Source organism: Gopherus flavomarginatus, chromosome 3 (assembly GCF_025201925.1).
Source record: "Gopherus flavomarginatus isolate rGopFla2 chromosome 3, rGopFla2.mat.asm, whole genome shotgun sequence".
Classification (NCBI taxonomy): Eukaryota; Metazoa; Chordata; order Testudines; family Testudinidae; genus Gopherus; species Gopherus flavomarginatus.
The window spans coordinates 266,446,985-266,471,208 of record NC_066619.1 but is presented as its reverse complement, the minus strand read 5'-3'; the positions used below and the strand labels follow the sequence as shown (position 1 = coordinate 266,471,208).

Below are 24,224 nucleotides of genomic sequence, written 5' to 3'. Positions count from 1 at the left end.
AATATTTCACTGAGTACGTTTGACGTAATTTTTATGTTTGATATTCAACCAGCTGAACAGGCTTTTGCTCCAGCGGGGTGGGAAATCTTTTTCTTCTGTGCTGAATTCTGCTCTGCGCAGCACTCCTTGCACCAGCTTAAGAGATTCTGCAGCAGATTTGAACAAATTAAAAAGTGAACAATTAGCGTTTTTTATTTAATTGGATAGTAAATTGATTTTTTTACTCTTTTCCCCCCATCCCAAAACGCTAGTGTGCTCCAGAATTTTATATTTAAAATTCAAAACTGCTTGTAGAAATTTTGCAGAGAAGGGGGAAGAGAGAGAGAAAAGAGCTAAAAGTTTTGGCAGAGGAGACATTTGGGGCTTTTGGCTCCTTGGAAAAGGCATTTAGATTTTGGAAACCAGGCAGGTGGTTGAGATTTTGGCACAGAAAAGGGAATGAATCTTCTTCTTTTTACCTTTCATTTGTGAAACAGCACAGAGTTGATTTGAAACTTGTGAAAGAGACTTTGAACTCTTATTTTTTCCATTCCCGCAACTCTTGATAGCAATCTGTTGCCCAGTGCCCTACTGCTCCTGCAGCCAACAGTGGTAGGGTTAGTATGTTGACTTCGCTGGATGTGTTTGTGCTAAAACAATGATCAGTGAGAGAGAGAAAAAATATATAAAGATAACCTTGCCATTAGGATTCTGAGTTAATTATTCATTTATATGAATGGGGGCTGTTTACCTTTCTCAGAGCTATTATTTTAGGCTGGCTGCAAACTCAGGAAGACAACTATGTATTAGTTCATATTTATTTTGTGATATAGAAGATTTTCTGCATAACTAAAAGTGCTAGAAACATAAATGTAAAGTGAATGCTTGGATTCTGAAGCACAACTCTGTAGCAAGGGGTTGGTTCAGCAGCAAATTACATGACTCAAGATACATAACATCATATGTTTGCAAATTTAAAACTTGATTAGTATTGGAGTGTTTGAACGTAATGAGTGTTTATGGTTTGTGAAATTCTTCTAAAACATCTAAGAACCTTAGATTGTAATTCTTTCTTCTTATTTAAAGGTTAATGTGGAAAAATAACTTTAGTTCTTAACAAATGCACTAGAAAACTAAAATGTCTAGATAAGTCCCATGAAATGTGAGGGGAAAAAAGAAGAAAGGGAATTGAGACAAAATTTAGATATTCTTAATCTAGCGAAGTCGGCCTCCTCAGATCAAAAAATAGAGTAGCAGAGAGTGGTTTGGCATGAACCTTTGTTTCCCCTTACCTATTTTTAACTTCAGCTACTGTACCAACAGAAACTAATCATCATCCTGGAAACAATTAATCTTTTAATAACAAATGTTTGCATATTTTCCTTTCAAAATAATTTCTACTGTGACTTTTAAAATCAACCCTTTCCCACTTTGACTGTTTAAATAGGCAGGATTCGTCAAAAATTCCAAACTTTTCCTGAAATTTGTTACAAAATCATAAGGGGACAAATCTGCTCCTGGGTCCAGACCTATAACTCTCCATAACTTCAATGTGAGCTGCTTGCATGCATCTGAGAGCAGACGTTGGCCTTAAGACATTACTTCATAAACTTGCAACTAACCCTGCAGCTTGGCTTCTCTGAGGAAAATTTGGAAGGTTTAATCATTATTCTTGTGACAGTGCTGCTAGAAACTGAATGAATTATTAACTTGACACATTGCTTAACAAATAGATCTATTAAACATTTGAGAAGTAGTCCAGTCTTTTTGGACTGGAAGGAGTGTGTACAGCCTGTTTCTTCTGCATTACTCCCCTGGTCACAGATTTGGTCTGTATTACAGAGATAATGCCTTGAGACCACCTCAGATAATTGCAGCTTTATAGCACCTTTCATCCCCAAACGCTTGGTTATGTCTCCATTGCAGTTAACCCAGGGCCTTACTGGGTGTTGTTCCTAACCTGAATCCACACACAAACCTCTCACCCAAGTTTGGCATTGCTTTCAATTGGGGCTAACTCACTTGACTTCAGGCTATTCACAGAAGTTCGAGTGGTGCTTTCATTTGGGCTGGAAACGGGCCCACTTTGCAGTGAGGGTGCAGGCTAAATTACTCACGTGCTGATAGTCCTTCAGTACCATCCCACAATTCCTTCTGTGTGCCCAGGTGGATAGATGAGTTCTCCCACAATTCACTGAGAAAGAATTGTAGAGTGGCTCAGCTTACTGCAGCACAAAGAACCTTGGGATATACCCCCAGAAGCCTGTGCAGCACCAAAGAGGACAAGTGATTCAGGGCATTGCAGGGTGGCTGCTTACACTCAGGTGCCAATTACCCAGGCTAATCTTCAGTCAAGACATATTCTATGAAGACTGATTTCAGAGTGGTAGCCGTGTTAGTCTGCATCAGCAAAAACCATGAGGAGTCCTTGTGGCACTTTATGGACTCCTTGTTGTTTTTTTTCTATGAAGACTGTCCCTCATTTGGAAACTTGGTTGACCAGAGTTAGACACTTGAATCTGTATTTAGGCAAACAAGTAAGCGACCTGGTTTGCAGAGGTGCTGAGTATCTGCAACTTCTAAGTGCCTAACTAATCAACCAGACGTGAACATTTTGAGCTCTCTCCCATAATTTAGAAGTCACTGACTCAGTGTCTAGTAAAATCTCAGGTATGTTTTCAAAGCATTGCAGACAGTTCTAGCTATGTAATTTTCTGGTTGGAATGGGATTTAGTCATCTAAATCAGTGGTCCTCAACTGGAGGTAAGCGTACCTCTGAGGTATGCAGAGGTCTTCCAGGGGGTACGTCAATTCATCTAGATATTTGCCTAGTTTTACAACAGGCCACATAAAAAGCAGTAGTGAAGTCAGTACAAACTAAAATTTAATGCAGAAAAAATGAGAAAGTGAGCAATTTTTCACTAATAGTGTGCTGTGACACTTCTGTATTTTTTGTGTCTGATTTTGTAAGCAAGAAGTTTTTAATTGAGGTGAAACTTGGGATACTCAAGACAAATCAGACTCCTGAAAGGGGTATAGTAGTCTAGAAAAGTTGAGACCCACTGATCTAAACCGCTGCCTGATTCTTTGAGAGTATGCCCCCTATGGCAGGCTGTTAAAGGGGCAGGTACATCACCTGTTGTGGGATGCAGCAAACCTTTTCCAGTCCCTGCTGCTGCAGATATGGAAACTAATCTTTGACAAGCTGCCCATCTGTAGGTAATGTCTGCTTGGGGACTTGTGTTGGGGGTATAAGGAGAGCTTAGAGAATTCTTCTCTTCTCTTCTCTCCCCCACTCTTCTCCACGTTACAGATGCTACAAAACTGTTTGAAATGGTCAGGAAACTAAAAGTTAAGGAAGTGTTAGACCTTTGAGAAACAGAAACAGATTATCTGGATGAGGAGCAGGTAGTACAAAATGGAGGAGATGTAACAACTAATATAAGTAGCTATTTTATTTATTTTAATGTTTGTGAAAGATGCTGGATTGTGTACCCTGGAACTCTGGAGAAGTGAGAGAGAAGTGTGTGCTCTCATGGGCTTCTCCGTTGGTACTGCCAACTAGGCTATTGTGACTGGGATCCTAATGGGGAACCAGCTATGGTCATTCAATTAGGGTGAACTGCAAAGAATGGGGCAGACAATCCCCGAAAAGCTGGTGGATATTCCAATACTTAGATTTACCAAACCAGCACAAAACAGCTTCTTTATTACAGGTTTCAGAGTAGCAGCCGTGTTAGTCTGTATCCGCAAAAAGAACAGGAGTACTTGTGGCATCTTAGAGACTAACAAATTTATTTGAGCATAAGCTTTCGTGGGCTACAGCCCACTTCTTCGGATGCATAGAATGGAACATATATTGAGGAGATGTATATACACATACAGAGAGCATGAAAAGGTGGGAGTTGCCCTGCCAACTCTAAGAGGCCAATTAAGTAAAGGGAAAAAAAAAACTTTTGAAGTGATAATCAAGATAGCCCAGTACAGACAGTTTGATAAGAAGTGTGAGAATACTTATAAGGGGAGATAGATTCAATGTTTGTAATGGCTCAGGGTATGTCTACACTACAGGATTATTCCGATTTTACATAAACCGGTTTTGTAAAACAGATTGTATAAAGTCGAGTGCACGTGGCCACACTAAGCAAATTAATTCGGCGATGTGCGTCCATGGTCTGAGGCTAGTGTAGATTTCTGGAGCGTTGCACTGTGGGTAGCTATTCCATAGCTATCCCATAGTTCCCGCACTCTCCCCCGCCTCTTGGAATTCTGGGTTGAAATCCCAGTGCCCAATGGGGCAAAAATCATTGTCGCGGGTGGTTCTGGGTAAATGTCATCAGTCATTCCTTCCTCCGGGAAAGCAACAGCAGACAATCATTTCGTGCCCTTTTCCCCTGGATTGCCCTGGGAGACGCCATAGCATGGCAACCATGGAGCCCTTTCAGCTTTTTTTTACTGTCACCGTATATCTACTGGATGTTGCCAACAGATGCGGTACTGCAGTGCTACACAGCAGCATTCATTTTCCTTTGCATGATAGCAGAGACAGTTATCAGTCGTTCTGTACCGTCTGCTGTGCCATTGTAAATTGGCAATGAGATGACAGTTATCTGTCGTTCTGTACCGTCTGCTGCTGTCATGGGTGCCCCTGGCTGAGGTCGGCTGGGGGCGCAAAGACAAAAATGAGAATGACTCCCCGAGTTAATCCCTCCTTTATGGTATCTAAAAATAGAGTCAGTTCTGCCTAGAATATGGGGCAAGTGTACTAGAGAACCAGTGTACCAGACAACTAGAGAGCACAGCCGCTCCATGTCAGATCTTGCAGAAATGATGAGCTGCGTGCCATTCACGGAGGTTGGTTCCCTCCTCCCCCAACCTTCCTGGGCTACCGTGGCAGTGTCCCCCCCCCCATTTGTGTGATGAAGTAATAAAGAATGCAGGAATAAGAAACACTGACTTGTTAGTGAGATAAAATGAGGAGGAAGCAGCCTCCAGCTGCTATGATAGTCCAGGCAGGACATTAAGCGGTGTGGGGGAGAGGAGCTCAGCATCTTGCTGCTATGATCGTCCAGGCAGTACAGAATCTTTTCTTTACACATGAAAGAGAGGGGGCTGATGGAGCTCAGCCCCAAGTTGCTATGATGAGGACGGTTACCAGCCGTTCTGTACCATCTACTGGGAATGACCGGGAATCATTCCTATTTTTACCCAGGCGCCCCTGGCCGGCCTCACCTGAGGCCAGCCAGGAGCACTCACAGGCTCATGACGAGGATGGCTATCAGTCCTTCTGCACTGTACCGTCTGCCACCGGGGAGGGATGGAGAGAGGATGCTACTGTTTAATGCTGCAGCACCGTGTCTACCAGCAGCATGCAGTAGACATAGGGTGACATATAAAAAAGTCAAGAAACGATTTTTTCCCCTTTTCTATCACGGAGGGGGAGGGGGGCAAATTGACAAGATAGACCCTGAACCACCCCGGACAATGTGTTTGACCCTACAGGCATTGGGAGCTCAGCCAAGAATGCAAATGATTTTCGGAGACTGCGGGGACTGTGGGATAGCTGAAAGTCCTCGGTACCCCCTCCCTCTCTCCATGAGCATCCATTTGATTCTTTGGCTTTCCATTACGCATGTCACACAGCACTGTGCCGTGGACTCTGTATCATAGCCTGGAGATATTTTTAAAATGCTTTGGCATTTCGTCTTCTGTAACGGAGCTCTGATAGAACAGATTTGTCTCCCCATGTAGCAGTCAGATCCAGTATCTCCTGTACAGTCCATGCTGGAGCTCTTTTTGGATTTGGGACTGCATCGCCACCCGTGCTGATCAGAGCTCCACACTGGGCAAACAGGAAATGAAATTCAGAAGTTCGCGGGGCTTTTCCTGTCTACCTGGCCACTGCATCTGAGTTCAGATTGCTGTCCAGAGTGGTCACAGTAGAGCACTGTGGGATACTGCCCGGAGACCAATACCATTGATTTGCGGCCACACTAACCCTAATCCGATATGGTAATACCGATTTTAGTGCTACTCCTCTCGTTGGGGAGGAGTACAGAAACCGATTTAAAGAGCCCTTTATATCAATATAAATACACTGCTAAAATCGGTTTAAATGTGTAGTGTAGACCAGGCCCCAGTCTCTATTTAAACCTAAGGTGACTGTATCTCCAGTCTAGTTTGCATATCAATTCCAGCTCAGCAGTTTCTCGTTGTAGTCTGTTTTTGAAGCTTTTCTGTTGCAAAATTGCCAACCGCAGGTCTGTCATTGAATGACCAGAAAGGTTAAAGTGTTCTCCTACTGGTTTTTGAGTGTTATGATTCCTGATGTCAGACTTGTGTCCATTAATTCTTTTGTGTAGAGACTGTCCGGTTTGGCCAATGTACATGGCAAAGGGGCATTGCTGGCACATGATGGCATATATCACATTGGTAGATGTGCAGGTGAATGAACCCCTGATGGTATGGCTGATGTGATTAAATAGGGACTGGGAATGGCTGAGCCTTTACAAACATTGAATCCATCTCCCCTTGTAAGTATTCTCACACTTCTTATCAAACTGTCTGTACTGGGCTATCTTGATTATCACTTCAAATGTTGTTTTTTTTCCCCTTACTTAATTGGCCTCTTAGAGTTGGCAGGGCAACTCCCACCTTTTCATGCTCTCTGTATGTGTATATATCTCCTCAATATATGTTCTATTCCATGCATCCGAAGAAGTGGGCTGTAGCCCATGAAAGCTTATGCTCAAATAAATTTGTTAGTCTCTAAGGTGCCACAAGAACTCTTGTTCCTTTTTATTACCTTACTGGTTACTCAGAAGTCCAAACAACACAGTTCCGTTAAAGTGCTCCAGCCTCAGGCCTCCATCCAGGTACCCATGTCAAATATGATGAAAATTTCTGTAAATCTTATTTCTTCATATAAAAGAAAAGGTTCTTCCAATCCCAAAGGATCGGACACATTACCTCCCAGGTTAATCTGTATTTCAGATCTTACCCAAATACATGCTACAGCCAATTCTTATTAACTAAACTAAAATGTTTTAAAAAAACGAGAGAGAGTATGGTTAAACAATGTTTCTATGTATATTAATAAGTTCAATTCATTGAGATGCAGATTCATAGCAGAGCTGGTGAGCTTTGTAGTTGCAAAGAGTTTTTTCAGAAATAGTTCATAGGTTTTTAGTCCAATGTCCAGTATCACCTTCAGAGAGCACCAGCACAAGTGGGACCTCAGTCTTGCGACTCAAACTTCTCCTGATGAAGCTTAAGCAGATCTGAGATGACAGAATCAGGACTCAAGGATCTTTTATACAATTTCATGTCTTGTGACAAGTTGGGATTTCTTTGGGGGAACAAACGGTAATTAGGATGACTTTGAAGGGGGTACTTAGCTATACTGATTAACAAAAGGCCACTTGCTTGTTCCTCCACCATTCACAATACATGTCAAAGACAGATGAATACTTAGAGATCCCGTGTTTACAATTCATTTAAATGCTAGGCTGTTCCTTTGACCTCTGAATTATCAGAATACAGCATAGACAGGGACTGTTGATTATATTGTTGACCCTATTCATACATATGTAAAAACACAAACATCATCTCCCCATGTCTCTTGAGGGTTATTTATTTTGCAGGATGTTTAACCCTTTCCAACCATGTGTCACAGCTACCAGTTAGCGCTAGTATGCTCTGCTATTTATTATTGTAGGTGTTTGGGAACTGGACTGAAAATCCAGTCTTCATGTAGTCCACAGTCTAGCTAGCTGTAGAAAGTACAAGGGAGTTAGATAAATATTTGATTTGTGGGTTTTGGAGGGAATCCTTTTGATACATCTGATAAGTAAACCACAGAACAGATGTAGCTGGCCTGTCTGATATTCTCCAGTAGGTATAACTTCCCTTTTTTCAAATATCTATTGGAGGTCTTAGTGGAAATCACTTACCTTGAAATCTGTTTTTTCAGAGAACATCTTTGTGATGTGGAAAATCCTTTCCCAGCGCCCAGTTTCAAGTAAATCAGGTGCATGCCCACAGGGACAGAAACTTTCACTGCTGCCCTCAGGCCACTGCTAAATGGCACAGCTACTCGGCAGGTGGGCTTGCTCACTAAGCTTTAGCCCTAACCCTTCTATGGGAGAAAATTGGGCTGTATAGCTGTGAACCTGCCCAGCCTCAACCCCCCTGCGCACTGAGGTACCATATGTTGGTAGTTCCTGGTTATCCCGTGATTGACCCCCACATCCAGGGTTATCTCCTCTTCTGTCACTTCCAACTGAGGAGCTCCCAGCTTGTAGCAGAAATTGTTATTAGACCCTAAGTGCATCACTTTGTACTATTGAGTTTTATCCCATTTCTGTCACTCCAGTCTTCAAAATCATCCAGATCTTCCTGTTTAATATTCTGAGCCTCATGTGTTTTGATGATGCCTCCCAACTTGTACATCTGCAATGTGCCTGGATTTAAAAAAAATGAAAATAATATATAATTCCCCAATTCGCTGTCAGATTTTAGTTCAGATTAGGGCATGAACTACTTGACAGCAACCCTTTTAAGGTCAGTGTTGTATTACTTTACTTATTTTTTATTATAGTATTTACCCTGTCTCTTCCGACTTCAGACTTTTTATCCCATCTAGATAAACGAAAACAGTTGCAATTATTAGCCTTGCTCATTTGAGATGGCTGTTTCCAAGGGAAATCTAATACACACTTGTGTTTTGTTGATGTAACTGACTTTTCTAAACAAATTCTGCTTTCATGCTCCCAGGCAGCCCACTGACTTCACAGGCATTGGCACAGGCTATAAGTGAGGATAGAATCTGGCCCTACTAATGGTATGGCTACACTTGCAGCTATACAGCGCTGCTGCGGGAGTGGTCCTGCGGCAGCGCTTTGAAGTGCGAGTGTGGTCGTGGCGCCAGCGCTGGGAGAGAGCTCTCCCAGCGCTGCAGGTTCTCCACCTCCCTGTGGGGATTAGCTTACTGTGCTGGGGCACTGTTTACACTGGCACTTTACAACACTGTAACTTGCTGCGCTCGGGGTGTGTTTTTTCACACCCCTGAGCGAGAAAGTTGCAGCGCTATAAAGCGCCAGTGTAGCCAAGGCCTTAAGTTCTTAAAAACTTCTGGTAAACTTAGTACAAATTTTTCTCTCCACACACCCCCTTGTCTCTTTCTCATGTAATCCTTGGGGCACAATAAATGTAGGACTGTCATGATTTACACTGCTTTCTGTTCTCATGAACCATTGAATCAACTAAAGGGTTGAATCAGAATCTACTGCAAATAATTTTAGAGTATTGTCATGATCCATGAAGAATTATTTGCAAGGTTAACAAAAGCAAGAAAAAATCAGGCATTGCTTTGCAACTCCTGCAGTATGCATGCCAACTGCTAATGCCTCTAGCTCGCTGGGGTGAACCAAGACAGCTATAGGGCAGAGACAAAAGGGAACCCTGATTGAGAGATGAAAAGGAAGAGCAATGAATTAGTTTGGTTGCTTTCCAGTGTAACATTCTGAAAGTGGGAAGAAAAATGTCACTTCAGAAGGATGGGTTTTTAATGACTTTCATTATATTGGGAAATCAAAACAAATTATCTGGACTTGAAGTAAGTAGATTTCCCTCCCCCCCCCCAAGTGAAAATAGGTCTTCAGAGAGTGTGTGTGTGTGTGTGTGTGTGTGTGTGTGTGTGTAAAAAATACACACACACCCCCATAAGAATCGGTGGAGTTAACACTAGCATTAGTTGGGCAAGAGACATGTAGAAGATATGGGGCTGATCTTAATTGAATCCTCTTTCTCTTTTGCTTGCATGTGAAGAGAAATCATTCTTGTCCTCAGGGTTAAAATGCACTGGCAGCTGCTTGTATCCAGGACCAAATCTGGTCCATCGTCTGGTCATGGTTTCCAAAAACAAGTATCTGTGCCGCAAGGCTAGCGATATCTGAGTCTTTAAAATCATAACTCCAGTAGTGTGCTACTCTTCTTCTTCTTCTTTTTTTTTTTTAACACCATGCTCTTGGTACTATTATAATTATGTACAAATTCAATCAGAAATACTGTGATCAGATTTCTTAAAGCTTTAAATTTATGCAAATATTTTTTTCTGTTAAATGTAATCAGATGTGCGCTGCAGTATTGTACATGGAATGTCTATTCTATCTTTTTAAAATAAATCTTTAGCTTCAAAAGAATAGGTCAGTTTTATGCTAATACTAGCACTTGGAGCTCAATACTGTTCAGAAGGGGATTTTAACAAAAAAATAAATACAAAGCCCCACTTCCCACCTAGGACTTTCTAACTCTAAAATAAGCTGCAGTGTCATTGAAAGATCTTCCCTGATTGATCCCTTAGTATTGAAGCAATGTTATATGTATTTTTTATAACTCATACAGTAGAGCAAACTAGTTTCACAGAATTATAACTGTATGCAGAATTATTTTAAATGGGAGGGGAAAATAGTAGCTTGCTCACCTGCAAAAATCCCACTTACTGCTGTCCCGTACAGTGGAATCCCTTTCAACCAAATATTTCATCTGAAGGTAAATAAAAACCCAGTATCCCAAACTTAAGCAAAGAAACACATGAAGGAGGTAGAGGCCACCAGGCTCTGCTGCTGAAATTCTTAAACACAGGCTGCTGGTGACTCTTCCGTTTCTCCTCTTAAACGCCCAGTGGCACCTTATCTCTATGGAATGTAGTAGTGCTGTGTCTTTAACCCTAACTTTAACTCTGACTCTTCAAGATATTTTTGAAGAGTGTTAAGTATTGTGGCATGTTATTTATAATCAGATTACTACAGTACCAAGATCCTTCCCAGATTAAGATTAGCCCATTCTGTAAAGTCTTTTTGGGTGGTTTGAGTGGCAATGTGGTCATGTGGTTTCAGGGCCACCCAGAGGATTCAGGGGGCCTGGGGCAAAGCAATTTCGGGGGCCCCTTCTATAAAAAAAGAAAAGTTGCAATCCTATAGAATACTGTATTCTTATGGGGGCCCCTGCAGGACCCGGGGCCTGGGGCAAATTGCCCCACTTCCCCCCTCCTCTGGGCGGCCCTGAGTGGTTTGGGCAAGTGGCTGGATGGTCAGGAAACCTGGGTTGTGTTTCTGGCTCTGCCACTGACGTGCTGCTGTATGGGAAAAGCACTTCATTTTTCTGTGCATCAATTTCCTCTCCCACCCTTCAGTCCTGTCTGTTTAGATTAGAAATTCTTTGTAACTGGTAGTCCCTTCCCTAGTATGCCTGCACATTGCCTAGCCCAATTGGGGCCTTGTCTAGGCAGTTCTGTAATATAGAAAATAACATGCAGAAGTAGATAGTGGTTTATTTTTAAGTCACCTGTTCCTAGTTAAAGTTTCCAAATATGAAGTCTAATTTCTATACTGTAGCTTTGCATCTCTGTTCAGAGAGCAACACAGTCTAATGCTGTGCAACAGTACATTTACAATGGAAGACTACCCTTGTTGATATTTTTTGTAAGCAGAATTAAAAAAAAATATTTGTTTCATTTTCTTTTCTAGGGTCTGACAGAAGTTGAGCTTCCTCCTTGGAGCCGGGTGCAACGATCTGCCTGCAGAGGTAAAATTTGATAAATAAAGGAGTACCAGTATCTACCGGGAGAGGGGCTAATCTCCACCTCCTGTGTATCAGTGACAGGATTATATGCTTTCTAGTGGGGATGGGGGAAGGAGAAAGTGGCTCACTAGGTTTATTTAGCATGTAGTTAAATAGTTGTTATTTGGAACAATAACAGTATTTATAAAGTATCAGAGGGGTAGCCGTGTTAGTCTGGATCTGTAAAAGCAGCAAAGAGTCCTGTGGCACCTTATAGACTAACAGACGTATTGAAGCACGAGCATCCGACAAAGTGGCTATTCACCCACGAAAGCTTATGCTCCAATACGTCTGTTAGTCTATAAGGTGCCACAGGACTGTGCAGTATTTATAAACTTTCTCATTGCATCTGTTTGCTGGTAGATATTTGAAAAGATACTGTTATTGATAGGCTTTATTTTTTTCTTTAAATGTCATACTCTAGGGATCTTCTTTTTAAATGATTTTTATTTAGTATCTTTTCTACTCAGTTATTTTTTGTTTTTGAACAAACAATAGACAAAACTCCAACATCTGAGATTTTCTTAAAATGGAAACTAATGAAATCCTGTTTCCATGTCCTGCACATTCTCCTTAACAGACCCAGGGCTACTGCTGCAGAGGTTTTGCTCGAAGTTTGTACTAGAGAGGTTTTCAACGAGGGATGTGCACATGCTTCCTGCTTCCAAAATGCCTTAGCATCAGGAACAGCCAGAAAATAGTAAACACAAAAGTATTCATGGATCCCAGAGTGTTTCAGTTTCTTCACAATTTTTGCTGCACTCTGATAATCTGCAAATTCCAAGATTTCCTTAAACGTATAAAAAAAAAATCTTTCCATTAGGAAATATATAAAATAGGTTCTAACAGCAACTCTGCCTCACGGCACACTTGTATTAACTTGGGTTCCTTTTTTTCCTGCTTAAATAGATTTTATAACAAGCAATAGGTCCTAAAATATGTGGGATGTGGAGTGCAGCTGAGCTATTGTTGATTTTAGAACCATTATTTCTGCATTTTCTGAATCTTTGTGTAAAATTTGCATGGTCGGGTTTTTTGTGTTTTTATATAGTAAGTAAAATTGGCACTAAAAGCCAGGTAAATTCTCTGTTTTATTGATAGAATAGACAGACTAGGAGTCTCAATAACAAGAAGGGAGTTTCAGCTGCTTGCTACTCAGTTGTCCATAAGCAACAAGGCAAGCTAGAATGTTTGCATATGTTGCAGACTCATACAAATAAAAGTATTAGCTAAAATATCAGTCTCAAAGCAAAAACCAGTATAACTGCTCTTCCTGCCCACTCAGCTCCATATCTGTTGCTTTTAAACTTTGGAACGCCTGAAGTAATAATGGATCTTTAAAGCCCATTTATTTTCAAGTTTTCAGTTCAGATCTCTCAAGCTGTTCTGCAAAAACAACGAGGAGTCCGGTGGCACCTTAAAGACTAACAGATTTATTTGGGCATAAGCTTTCATGGGTAAAAACCCCACTTTCCTATGAAAACTTATGCCCAAATAAATCTGTTAGTCTTTAAGGGGCCTCAGGACTCCTTGTTGTTTTTGTGGATACAGACTAACACGGCTACCCCTCTCAAACTGTTCTGTTCTGTTAAAGCTGACAGCTTAACAGCTGTTGGCTTAAATACTGTTTCAGATCTAAACAGAATTAATTGTATGGTCTAAGCACAGTTCATAGATGAGATCATCTGCGTTACCCACAACCTATAATTGTAAACAGTTCATGGCAGGCTAGCCTACTAGTTGAATTGCTTCAGTTATAGCATGTTACAGTCAGTGCTGAGAGTTCTAGCCAAAAAAAAAAGTGTTTGAAGAAACTCCCATTGCAGCTGTCTGCAGTGCACTCACTGCCTGTGGGCTACGGAGAAACAGGGCATTGGTGGCTGCAAGCTGCAACTCCATTTATCTACATGATTTTAAATGTCTTTATTTGCTAAATGTATTTGGTACCCTAAAATCACTTCATAATGATTTCAACTAGCCCTTTAATTAACAGCCATGTTTATAAGGAGGTATATATAACAGAAGTAGTTACAGGGGGTAACCTAGGGTCAGACACTTGTGAATGGGAACAGACGGAAATTTCAATTAGCTTAGGGGGCCTCAAGATTCTAAGGAAATGATGCTTTAAGATGAGGGGCTAAAATCTTTGGGATAAGAACTTCTTTGCCTTAGAATTAAGGGCCTCAAGTTAAAGAACTTGTTTCCAGTGAACTAAAGATCTTGTAATGAAACTAAAGCCTCTCTTAAGTAGAGGAATGTTCCTATCTGTATATAATTCTACATAGTGATTCTTGTCTCTTATTCTAAAACTGGTTACTTGGGATTTATAATGGAGCACTGTGAGAGACACTTGCAGCTCACTGTGCTCCCTAACATGATGAAGATATATGTCCCAGGATTATTTTTCCTAAAAGCAGTGTTGGAATATAGATATGGTTTTTCTGGGGTCGTAGAAACAAATATCATACACTGAGGATTTGGGGAGGTAGGGAATCAAACTTTTTGAAGAGTCTGATTTTTTTAAGGACTTATCTACGTGGGAACATTTTACTGGTATAATTATACCAATATAGTTAAATTGCTCTAGTTTTCCTGGTATGACTCCCTGTGTGGACACTCTTATTTTGGTATAAGAGTGGGTTTTTTAGCTTAAACCCCTTCCAACGTGACATATGATAAACCAAAAAAAAAAAAAATCAAAAAAAATCCACCAGTCGTACAAGTGAATAAAAATGCCTACACAGTGGTATATCAGTTTAAATGCACACCTTAGGTTATTACAGGATAGCTTTCCCATGTAGCTTTCCCAAGCTCTTAAATGCTTGCCCAGATCCCGCTGATGCATGACAACCTGTTGGAGTGCAGTGGGTCTGCCAAGTTACTGTGCTGTGATACTTCTATTTCTGTTACTGTAAAGATAAATTTATTTGTGAAGAGCTTTGACGTAAATTGGGCAAGGTAGATCTGTGAACCATTCAAACTCAATTAAAATTAGTTGTTTTCCTTTTTCACTCGACACATGAATCTTCATCTGCAGCATGGTCATATCTAAAGCTAGTTAGTGCTGGCCTGCTTCTCAGAGGTTCCAATCACACACTAGTCTGAAGTTTGTTCATGGCTCAGGTAGAGGGGGAGATAGAGCCTCTAAACTGAGAGACGGACCTGACTTTTTTTAATTGAAGTAGAATATCTTCAAAGTTGCTGTTGCTGCATCCTCTACAAGACTAACGGGTTTCCTCAGGCTTCTTTTCTGGCTGAGGGGAGTGGGGGAATGACGGATTGGGGCTTTGTTTTGGGTGAAGGAACTGGAGCTCATTTGGGTTGGGGGAAGGTTTTGCAGGAGACCTTATTTTCTGTTTTTAATTGTTGATATGATTTTCACTCTGCAAAGCATCTGGAAAATGCTGATGGGGCTAATAGAAGTAAATCTGAACAAATAAAATGCACAAGTGGAATTCACTTGAGCAAATCCCATTGGATGGAATAGGAACTGCACTTGCAGCGTGCATTGTCAGATGAGACATCTGTCAATGTGATTATGATGTGCTTTCTACTATTTACCGTGACTGAAATGGCCAAACTCTGTTTTAAGGCTTGGAATTCTGGGAATGTACAAGTTTCAGGTTTCACTGGTGTCATACTGTAAATTATTGGGACAGATCCAGTCCTGATCTAAGCTCACCGAAGCTAGCAGACTTATAGAAAGAGGGAATTTAGCCCCTTGTTTTATTCTCTGTCTGTCTACAGTGAAATGTCACTATAGACACGTAGCATGGTTATTAAAGCAGTATTAATTCAGGCAGCTGACTTTTTCCTGGGGCCTGGAGAAATTAGCACTTAAAGTGGTATTTTCATTTCTTGCTGCTTTGTTCGTTCGCTTGCATGACCTGTTGCAGGGCTGCGTAGGTCTGCACTCGGCCACACTCAGTGCTTCCTGTAAATTGGTCAGCAAGAGGAAACTGCTTGCAGCACTGCAGAGCCTGCTCAGCAGGGTGCTGCGTCTGGACTAGAGAACTAACACCAGCAAGGGCAGCGCAGTGTTAGGGATGTATATCTCGTTGCTCTTGTTTGCATGCACCTGAGGTAGAGGAAGAATGGGTTTTGAGACAGGTAGAGAGTGAGGAACTCAGAAGAATCAGGGAAGGATCTGATTAGATATCTCACTTAGATAACTATCACCACATCAGACTCCAAACCAAATTCCACATTTCTGCTGCCATGAAATTCAGATGCCACTTGGTGTGTGATAATCTGTATGTGGTCTAATGCCCTGATTGAAATCTTGAAGTACTAAAGGGGTAAAATTTTAGTTAATTTAGTGAAATTCTCCCCTGTGCAGAGCCAGCATGAAGCCTATGAGCCCCTGGAGTCCTACAGTGAAAGACTGAGTCTTAGTAGTGTGTAGATCAGGGGTCCCCAATGCGGTGCCCACGGGCACCATGGCACCCACCAGAGTATCCATGTGCACCCGCCTACTGGCTGCCGGACAAGCAGACACCAAAATTCCGCTGAGAAGTGGCAACGTCAAGAAGCGCTACCCCCGAAATCCTGCTGATGACACTCCTTCACGGCGGCATTTCGGTGGCTGCTTGTCCGGCGGCCACGGTCCTCGGCGGCTAGTCATCCAGCGCCCGCCCCACAGAAAAGGTTGGGGACCATTGGTGTAGACCTTGTGCTGGCCTTCTTTGTGGGGGTGAATTTCACTCTTTGTGCAGAAGGATGTATGTAAAAGTAGTCCCCGTCTGTTTCCCTGGGGTACTGCTACATTCGTAAACTTGCCAAGTTTGAATTTTTCCTTGTTAATTTATTTCAGGAAGGTTTCAGAGTGGTGGCCATGTTGGTCTGTATCAGCAAAAAGAACGAGGAATACTTGTGGCACCTTACTGACAGATTTATTTGGGCATAAGCTTTCGTGGGCTAAAATCAACTTTTATTAGCCTTCCCATTTATGGTTCTAAAAGGCACAATGATTCTGATCATTCTTGTGCTGGGAAATGACACACGTTCAAACTGCATCTTCTCCTCCAGAATCAGGAACTGTGTAAGCATTCTTATCTAGTTCCTCACGCTAACCCCAACGCCTTCTGCAGGAAACCGTTTTGTTTTTGACTGCACATTCTCCCCTTTGAGTAGCTCCACAGAATTGAAAATCACCCAGAAAAATCCAAAGGGGATCTTGGAATTTGAAATGAGAAGTCCTTTTGCAATACGTGTCTGTCTGCCTTGAATATGGAAGGAGGCTGGTGGGGAATTCAAAGAGAGAAATAATGTGGACCAAGTAGTTGCTAAAGGAATATGTTCTGGATAAATGAATGGGGATTGAGGTGGGAATGTGGATACTGGAGACCAGCATGTTGTAGTAGCAAAGGCAGGAGTAAACTGAGATAGGCTCACACACTTGCCCCTAAGAGGAGAAAATGAAGGGACTTAAAAAAAAATTGTAGAGCAGTGATTTTCAACCTTTTTTTCTGGCAACCTAGTTGAAGAAAATTGTTGATGCCCACGACCCAACGGAGCTGGGGATGAGGGGTTTGGGATGTGGGAATGGCTCAGGGCTAGGGCAGGGGTTTGGGATGGGGGCAGGGCTCTGGGATGGGGCTAGGGATGAGGTGTTTGCGGTGCAGGAGGGGGCTCTGGGTTGGGGGAGGCTCAGTGCTGGGAGAGGGGATTGGGGCATGGGCTTACCTCTGGTGGCTCCCGGTCAGCGACGCAGCCTGGGTGCCAAAAGCAGGCTTCCCAGCTGTCCTGGCACTGCGGACCACACTGCACCCCGGGAGCGGCCAACAGCAGGTCCGGCTCCTAGGCAGAGGCACGCAAGAGTTTGAGAGCCACAAGACACGCACAACCTGCCTGGTGGGATGACACCTGTCAGGACATCTGCCCGACTGCCCCCTCATCTCCTCTCCACCTACTGGGCTAAAGCTGTTAGACCCCCCTCCCTTCAGGGCAGAAGTCCCTAGTCCCGTCATCCCACTGCAAGGCAAAAGCCCCTAGTCCCACCACCCTGCTGCAGGTCAGAAGCCTTGAGGGCCAGACTTGTAGGTGGAGAATGAGGGGGTGTGTGCACATGGGGGTTCCGGGAGCCACACTTTAACTGTAAAGGAACTGAATGTGGCTCACAAGCCAGTTTGGCCACACTTGCTATAGTGTATCCTCCTAGTCAGCAAAAAGAAGCATCAAATTTAGTGTAAAGACTATATTTTGTTGCAAATCAAATGTTTTAATGATTACTCTTTAGAAAAATAACTAAAATGTACAAATGAAATACATGATTAAAACTGATAGTTTAAATCAAGGTTTCCTACTAGCTGATTTAAATCATAATTTAAATTGGTGATTTTAAATAATCCACCCTGCTTATATCCGCTCTGATTTGGATGTTGGAGAGACATGGAGATTCTGTCCTTAGCTTTATCATACTGTTGTTTGAAAGAGGTTTAAACTGGGATCTACCTTGTATTGTATGTAGAGTAATATGGTGCAGTATAGTGGTTAGAGAAAGTGATTACTACTCAGGAACTGCAGAGCTTTAGTCTTGTCTATGTCACTGACTCCCGATGTAGCTTTGAGCAAATAACCTCTGTGCCTCAGGAACCTGATCTGTAAAATAGGGTTACTTACTGTGACAGTCTGTACCCTTATGTACTCCCCTTTTAAAAGACTATAACTTTTGTACAAAGTACGCCTTGTGAGGTGGTATATGAAAATTCATAATTTGCTGATCATTATTTTACTTAGTAAAGTATGTGTGGCAACATCGTGTGTAAAGTTATAGGATTCATCTGTATGTTATTACTAGACATGTTCCAAGTATGGGAGGAGCAGCCACAAACCAGTTCCCCAGAGACAAAAGGCTAGCAGTACCTCAGGTAGGTGTCAGCAAAATCAAATGGACCATCACCTGTTTAAGTGGCCATTCTTTGGCAGGAAAGAGGATGTGAGTAAAAATCTACATCTTGGCAAAGAAACAGCTGCAGGTTCCCGACCACACAGACTTTCTGTCTCCTGAACCTCAGCTGGAGATGACTCTCAATTAAAAGAAAGCTATAAGATGAGAGAGAGGGCACCCCAAATCATTCCTCCCTTTCTCTTTACCCACGGCATCCACAACATCTGAAGAACAAAGGAAACAGCTTTGGAGTTGGGGAGAGATCCTGACTAAAAGGAATTCAGTCAGTAAGACTGCTGTAACATGTAGTGAGAGAGAACTTTGCTTTAAATTCACTTAGCTTGTTAAATTAGGTATTAGTTGCATTTTATTTTCTTGTAACCAATTCTGACTTTTATGCCTCATTACCTGTTATCACTTAAAATTAGGGCTGTCAAGCAATTAAAAAATATTAATTGATTAACCATGCGATTAAAAATGTAATAGTGATTAATTGCACTGTTAAACAATAGAATACCATTTATTTAAATATTTTTGGATGTTTTCTACATTTTCAAATATATTGATTTAATTACAACACAGAATCCAAAGTGTAAAGTGCTCACTTTATATTTATTTTTTATTACAAGTATTTGCACTGTAAAAAAAAAATTAAAAAAAAATCGTAGTTTTCAGTTCACCTAATACACGTATTGTAGTGCAATCTCTTTATCATGAAAGTTGAATTTACAAATTTAGAATGAAGTACAAAAAAAATTGAACAATGTAAACTTTTAGTCTATAAGTCCACTCAGTCCTACTTCTTGTTCAGCCAATCACTCAAACAAGTTCGTTTACATTTGCAAGAGATAATGCTGCCCTTTGTTTACAGTGTCACCTGAAAGTGAGAACAGGTGTTCTCATGACACTGTAGTCGCTGGCGTCCCAAGATATTTATGTGCCAGATTCATATGTCCCTTCATGCTTCAACCACCATTCCAGGGGACATACTGATGGGTTCTGCTCAATAACAATCCAAAGCAGTGTGGACCCACACATACTTATTTTCATTATCTGAGTCAGATGCCACCAGCAGAAGGTCAATTTTTCTTTTTTTGCTGGTTCAGGTTCTGTAGTTTCCACATCCGAGTGTTGCTTTTTTAAGACTTCTGAAAGCATGCTATGCACCATGTCCCTCTCAGATTTTGGGAGGCACTTCAGATTCTTAAACCTTGGGTCAAGTGTTGTAGCTATTTTTAGAAATCTCGCATTGATACCTTCTTTGTGTTTTGTCAGATCTGCAGTGAAAGTGTTCTTAAAATGAACAACATGCTGGGTCATCATCCGAGACGCTATAAAATGAAATATATGGCAGAATGCGAGTAAAACAGAGCAGGGGACATACAATTCTCCCCCAAGGAGTTCAGTCACAAATTTAATTAACACGTTATTTAATAAGCGTCATCAGCATGGAAGCATGTCTTCTGGAATGGTGGCCGAAGTATGAAGGGGCATATGAATGTTCAGCATATCTGGCATGTAACTACCTTGCAATGTCAGCTGCAAAAGTGTCATGCAAATGCCTGTTCTCGCTTGCTGATGAATAAGAAGAGGGCAGCATTTTCTCCTGTACATGTAAACAAACTTGTTTGTCTTGGAGATTGGCTGAACAAGTAGGACTGAGTGGACTTGTAGGCTCTGAAGTTTTACATTGTTTTGTTTTTGAGTGCTGTTGTTTTTTGTACATAATTCTACATTTGTAAATTGTACTTTCATGACAAAGAGATGGCACTATAGTACTTGTATGAGGTGAATTGAAAAATACTATTTCTTTTGTTTATCATTTTTACAGTGTAAATATTTGTAATAAACATATACTTTGATTTCAGTTACAATGCAGAATACAATATACATAAAATGTAGAAAAATATCCAAAATATTATCTAATAAATTTCAATTGCTATTCTATTGTTTAACTGTGCGATTAAAACTGATTAATTGTGATTGTTGTGAGTTAATTGTGAGAGTTAACTGCCATTGATCGACAGCCCTACTTAAAATCTATCTTTTTAGATAAAGCAGTAAAACAAGTTTATTAACTACAAATCAGTATATTTGGATTCAGGTGCTTGGGAAACTCCATTTGGGATAACAGGATTTGTGCATAATTATTTTCTGTTAATAAAATGAAGGGCTTTATGTGAGCTTGTATTGTCCAGAAGAGACCTGGGCAGTACAAGATGTACATTTCTGGGGTAGAGTCTGGGTAATTTGCTCATGTCTCTCTACAGTGTAATTCATAAGTGGCTGGCTATAGCACTCATATAATATAAATGGGGGTAACTTACTTGCTGGAGGTTGTATGTGAGCAGACCAGGAGTGGTAACTCTCACAGTGAAGCAGTGTAAAAGGCACCCCAGGTTGTAGAACTGAGGGGACGCAGCTGTTCATCTGTCCAGACTGTACCCTGGATAATGTCACACTTACCTACTTCCCACTCTTAAGTTCTCTCTAAGCTGTGCAGCCATGTGGTCGCGCAGCTGTCTATTAAGCCTCGTGCAGGGGCTCAGGTCTGCGGTGGGGAGAGGCGCCCCTTCCCGCTGGCCCTAGCACAGACCTGTTGCAGCAGGGAGAGGCACCCCTCCCCACCTGCCAAAGTGTAGACCTGCAGTGGTGGGGAAATGCACCCCTGTCCGCCAGCCCCAGCGGGGACTTGCCCCAGACTTGCTGTGGCCAGGGGAGAGGGGCCCGTCCCTGGGGCTGGCCCCACCGGAGCTACCAAAGTCGGGGAGAAGCACCTATCTCCCAGCCCCGAGCTGCTGCGGTGAGAGGACTTGGAGGGGAGTCCTCTCTCCCCACCGCAGACCTGGGGCAGCCTGTACCCAACCCTCTGCCCCAGCCCTGAGCCCCCACCCCTTGCACCCCAACCCTCTGCCCCAGCCCTGAGCTCCCTCCCGCACTCCAAACCCCTCATCCCTGTCCCCACCCCAGAGCCTGCACCCCCACCCTTATGCCTAAACCCTGAGCCCCCTCCCACACCCCAATCCCCTTGTCCCCAGACCCACACCCCCACCCAGAGCCCTCATCCCCCCACTCCCCAACCCTCTGCCCCACCCTTGAGCCCCCTCCCACACCCCACAATCTGAACCCCTCGGCACCACCCCCACCACACAAATTTTATGTTCACCAACATGAAGGTGATGTGTCACACATCACCTCCATATTGGTGCACATAACAAAAGTCATTCCACACATGGACATAAAAAATTAGAGAGAACAGTGCTCCCACTGTGAGGTTTTGTTAACCTTTGTGATTAAGTGTAGAGACATGAATATCTCACCTTCAGGGCTCTGCCCCAGTGGTACTCAACCTTAGGATTGCGTAAAGGTGTCTGATACTTTCAGCCACCCTTGCCTATTCCTTATTACTAAGTGAGGGGAGGGGTCCAGGCAAGGTGCAAGAAGGACTTCAGGTGGTATCCAGGTATGGAAAAGGTTGAGAACTGCTTTCCTACCCAACACCACCCCTATCTGTATCTCAACCTAGATTATTTCCTCCTTTTCCTACAGCCTTAGTTCTCCTTAGGCCATGCAGCTAACCATACTGTTGTAGCCTTTTCCTTTTTCCAGATCATTCCTTGTGCTTGGAACCTCTCCCCTCCCCTTTTGGGACACGGACTCATATGTTCTTAAAACACACATCTTCCTTGAAACCCGTTGGTTCTGATCCACCAAAACAAGTGAAGTATGCAGTACACAGCATATCCCTCTTTTAAAAAACTTCTTGTCCCCACCACAATGAACCGTGCTAGTCAGCTATTGTATTATGTGGCTTAAGTGTGCTTGCTGTCCTGTGGTGTTGCTTAATTCAGCCTGGTTAATTCCCACTGACATCAGTGGGGCATGTGAATTTTTTGCATTTTTATAATTTAAGACCCGCAGTTGAAGGGGCTATAATAGTATAAAATAGTGGTATTTTATATATCATCATCATGATCTGATGGCCCTTAAATTATAGAATTTTGCTTTTACATTATAAGCTCCTTGGGGAAGGGTTTTGTCTTCCTCTATGCTTTGTATACGGTGAAGCATGCTGGCAGTATTTAAGATACTCTTATTATCATAGCGGGTGAACTTCCTGCATCAGTTTTGTGAGTATTTAACAAGGCGGCTGTCTGTAGTTCCTTTGGTTGAAAGAAGAGGGTCCACCTCACGTTGCTTTGGGGAACATTAGAGATAAATATTTAATCCGTTCCGCCGTTATAAACCACCAACATCTGAAACATTTGCTTCTGTTCATAAGCGCTAAGCAATCCTTCTGAACCAGGCTTCCACTAGAGTATAAACTCAAGCATACAATCACCCCCGCACCCTAAACCTTCCTCTTTTTAATCCTCCATTTTCCCATTTAAAAAAGTACCTAACCAGCTGTAATGGAAAATTCTCTCCCTTTTTGGCTAGCTGTCTGCCACAGGTTGAGATTTTTTGTAAGTTTCATTTTACTGCCTCTCTGGCGAATCAGGAAATCTGTGATGGAGATAATGCTGCCCAATGACCCCTGGAAACAGGAAGCAGCACACACGGAGACCTACACAGCCAACAAAAAAGGAAGCAACTCATTGCTGAGGCATCCCATTTGACCATACTGCACTACGTGGAAGAGTCGGGCAGGGTGTTTTTCCTCCTTTTTTTTTTTTTTTTTTTTTTGGTTAAATTTAATATGAAAACTGAAGCTGCAGCAGCAACTGTCACAAAGATATTTAATCAATAGGTGCACACTAGGGGGAGATATGCTGACTTCCTTACCTGAGGCAGATTATAAATGGCTAATGGCTTCATCTGTACAAAGGAAACGCTCGTTCGGTGCTACGTTCAGTAAGAAAGCTGTGTGTCAGTCAGATCTTGTCATCAGGTTAGTATGAGTTTGTGGTTTGTTAATGCTCTTTTCCTCTTACCTACATAAAGAGTAAACTAATAAGATATTACATTCTGAAAAGAATTCTCTTTTGTTCTTGACTCTATGTGGATTAAGAATGAATCAGTCTTCATTAAAAAAAAAAAAAAAGCAGGGGTCAGGGGGAATGGGGAAGGAAAGCACTTTTATTAAATTAAAAGCCAGTCAAGACACTATGGGCACATTAAGCTTGTTCATAATTGAATGCTTTGCAGTGGGATTCAGTCCCCAGTCTCTCTCTTCCCATAATACTGACTGGACTTCCACAGCGTTGACAGTATTGGTAATTATACTTTTTGACAGAACTGTTGTTGAAAATGGAGGCAGGAAAAGGATTAACTTGAGAAAATTAAATTATGTTGCGTATCAGATTTTTATTAGAAGTTTCAGTCTGAAATGGATTTATCTAGTGGAAGAGCACCTGAGGTCTCTGCAAGGTTAGAAAATCCAGTTTTAGGAACAGAAAGTAAATGTGTGGCTAGGTTAAGCTGAAATGGTAGAGTTTTGTTCTGACATGCTGAGAATATGCTGTATTTTTTTCTTTTCTCAGTAACAGTGCTCTTTTTAGCCTGGCTGTGTGTATAGTGTTGTCTCACTCTTGACTAGGCCACCTGTGAAAGATGGAAATCTCAATTGTCTTTCCCTCTACCTTTATTTACTGCAGTATTCCTTTTGTTCTATTATTTGTACATTCAAAAGCTTCCTAGCTGAGATCTCACTTTTCATGGGTGTATTGTCAAGATGGGACTTAGATGAAATGCTACAGTACATGCGATATTATGGCACTTCTTAAAATTCTCA

General features: G+C 42.0%; 1 protein-coding gene across 8 annotated transcripts in view; it reads left to right on the top strand.

Annotated features, from left to right (window-relative positions):
* Positions 1 to 24,224, top strand: part of SH3BP2 (SH3 domain binding protein 2) — a 62,712-nt gene that overhangs the window by 10,474 nt on the left and 28,014 nt on the right. For 5 of the 8 annotated variants that reach the window (XM_050947712.1, XM_050947713.1, XM_050947714.1 and 2 more), the window contains one exon: positions 11,508 to 11,565. Coding sequence is in view for 2 of the 8 variants with exons in the window: in XM_050947711.1 (XP_050803668.1) it covers positions 23,260 to 23,381 (122 nt within the window). In the remaining 6 variants the exon portion in view is untranslated. Of the gene's footprint in view, positions 1 to 11,507; positions 11,566 to 18,404; positions 18,471 to 23,169; positions 23,382 to 24,224 lie in introns of those variants that run through there. The other 3 variants (XM_050947718.1, XM_050947711.1, XM_050947710.1) reach the window with 3 other exon arrangements.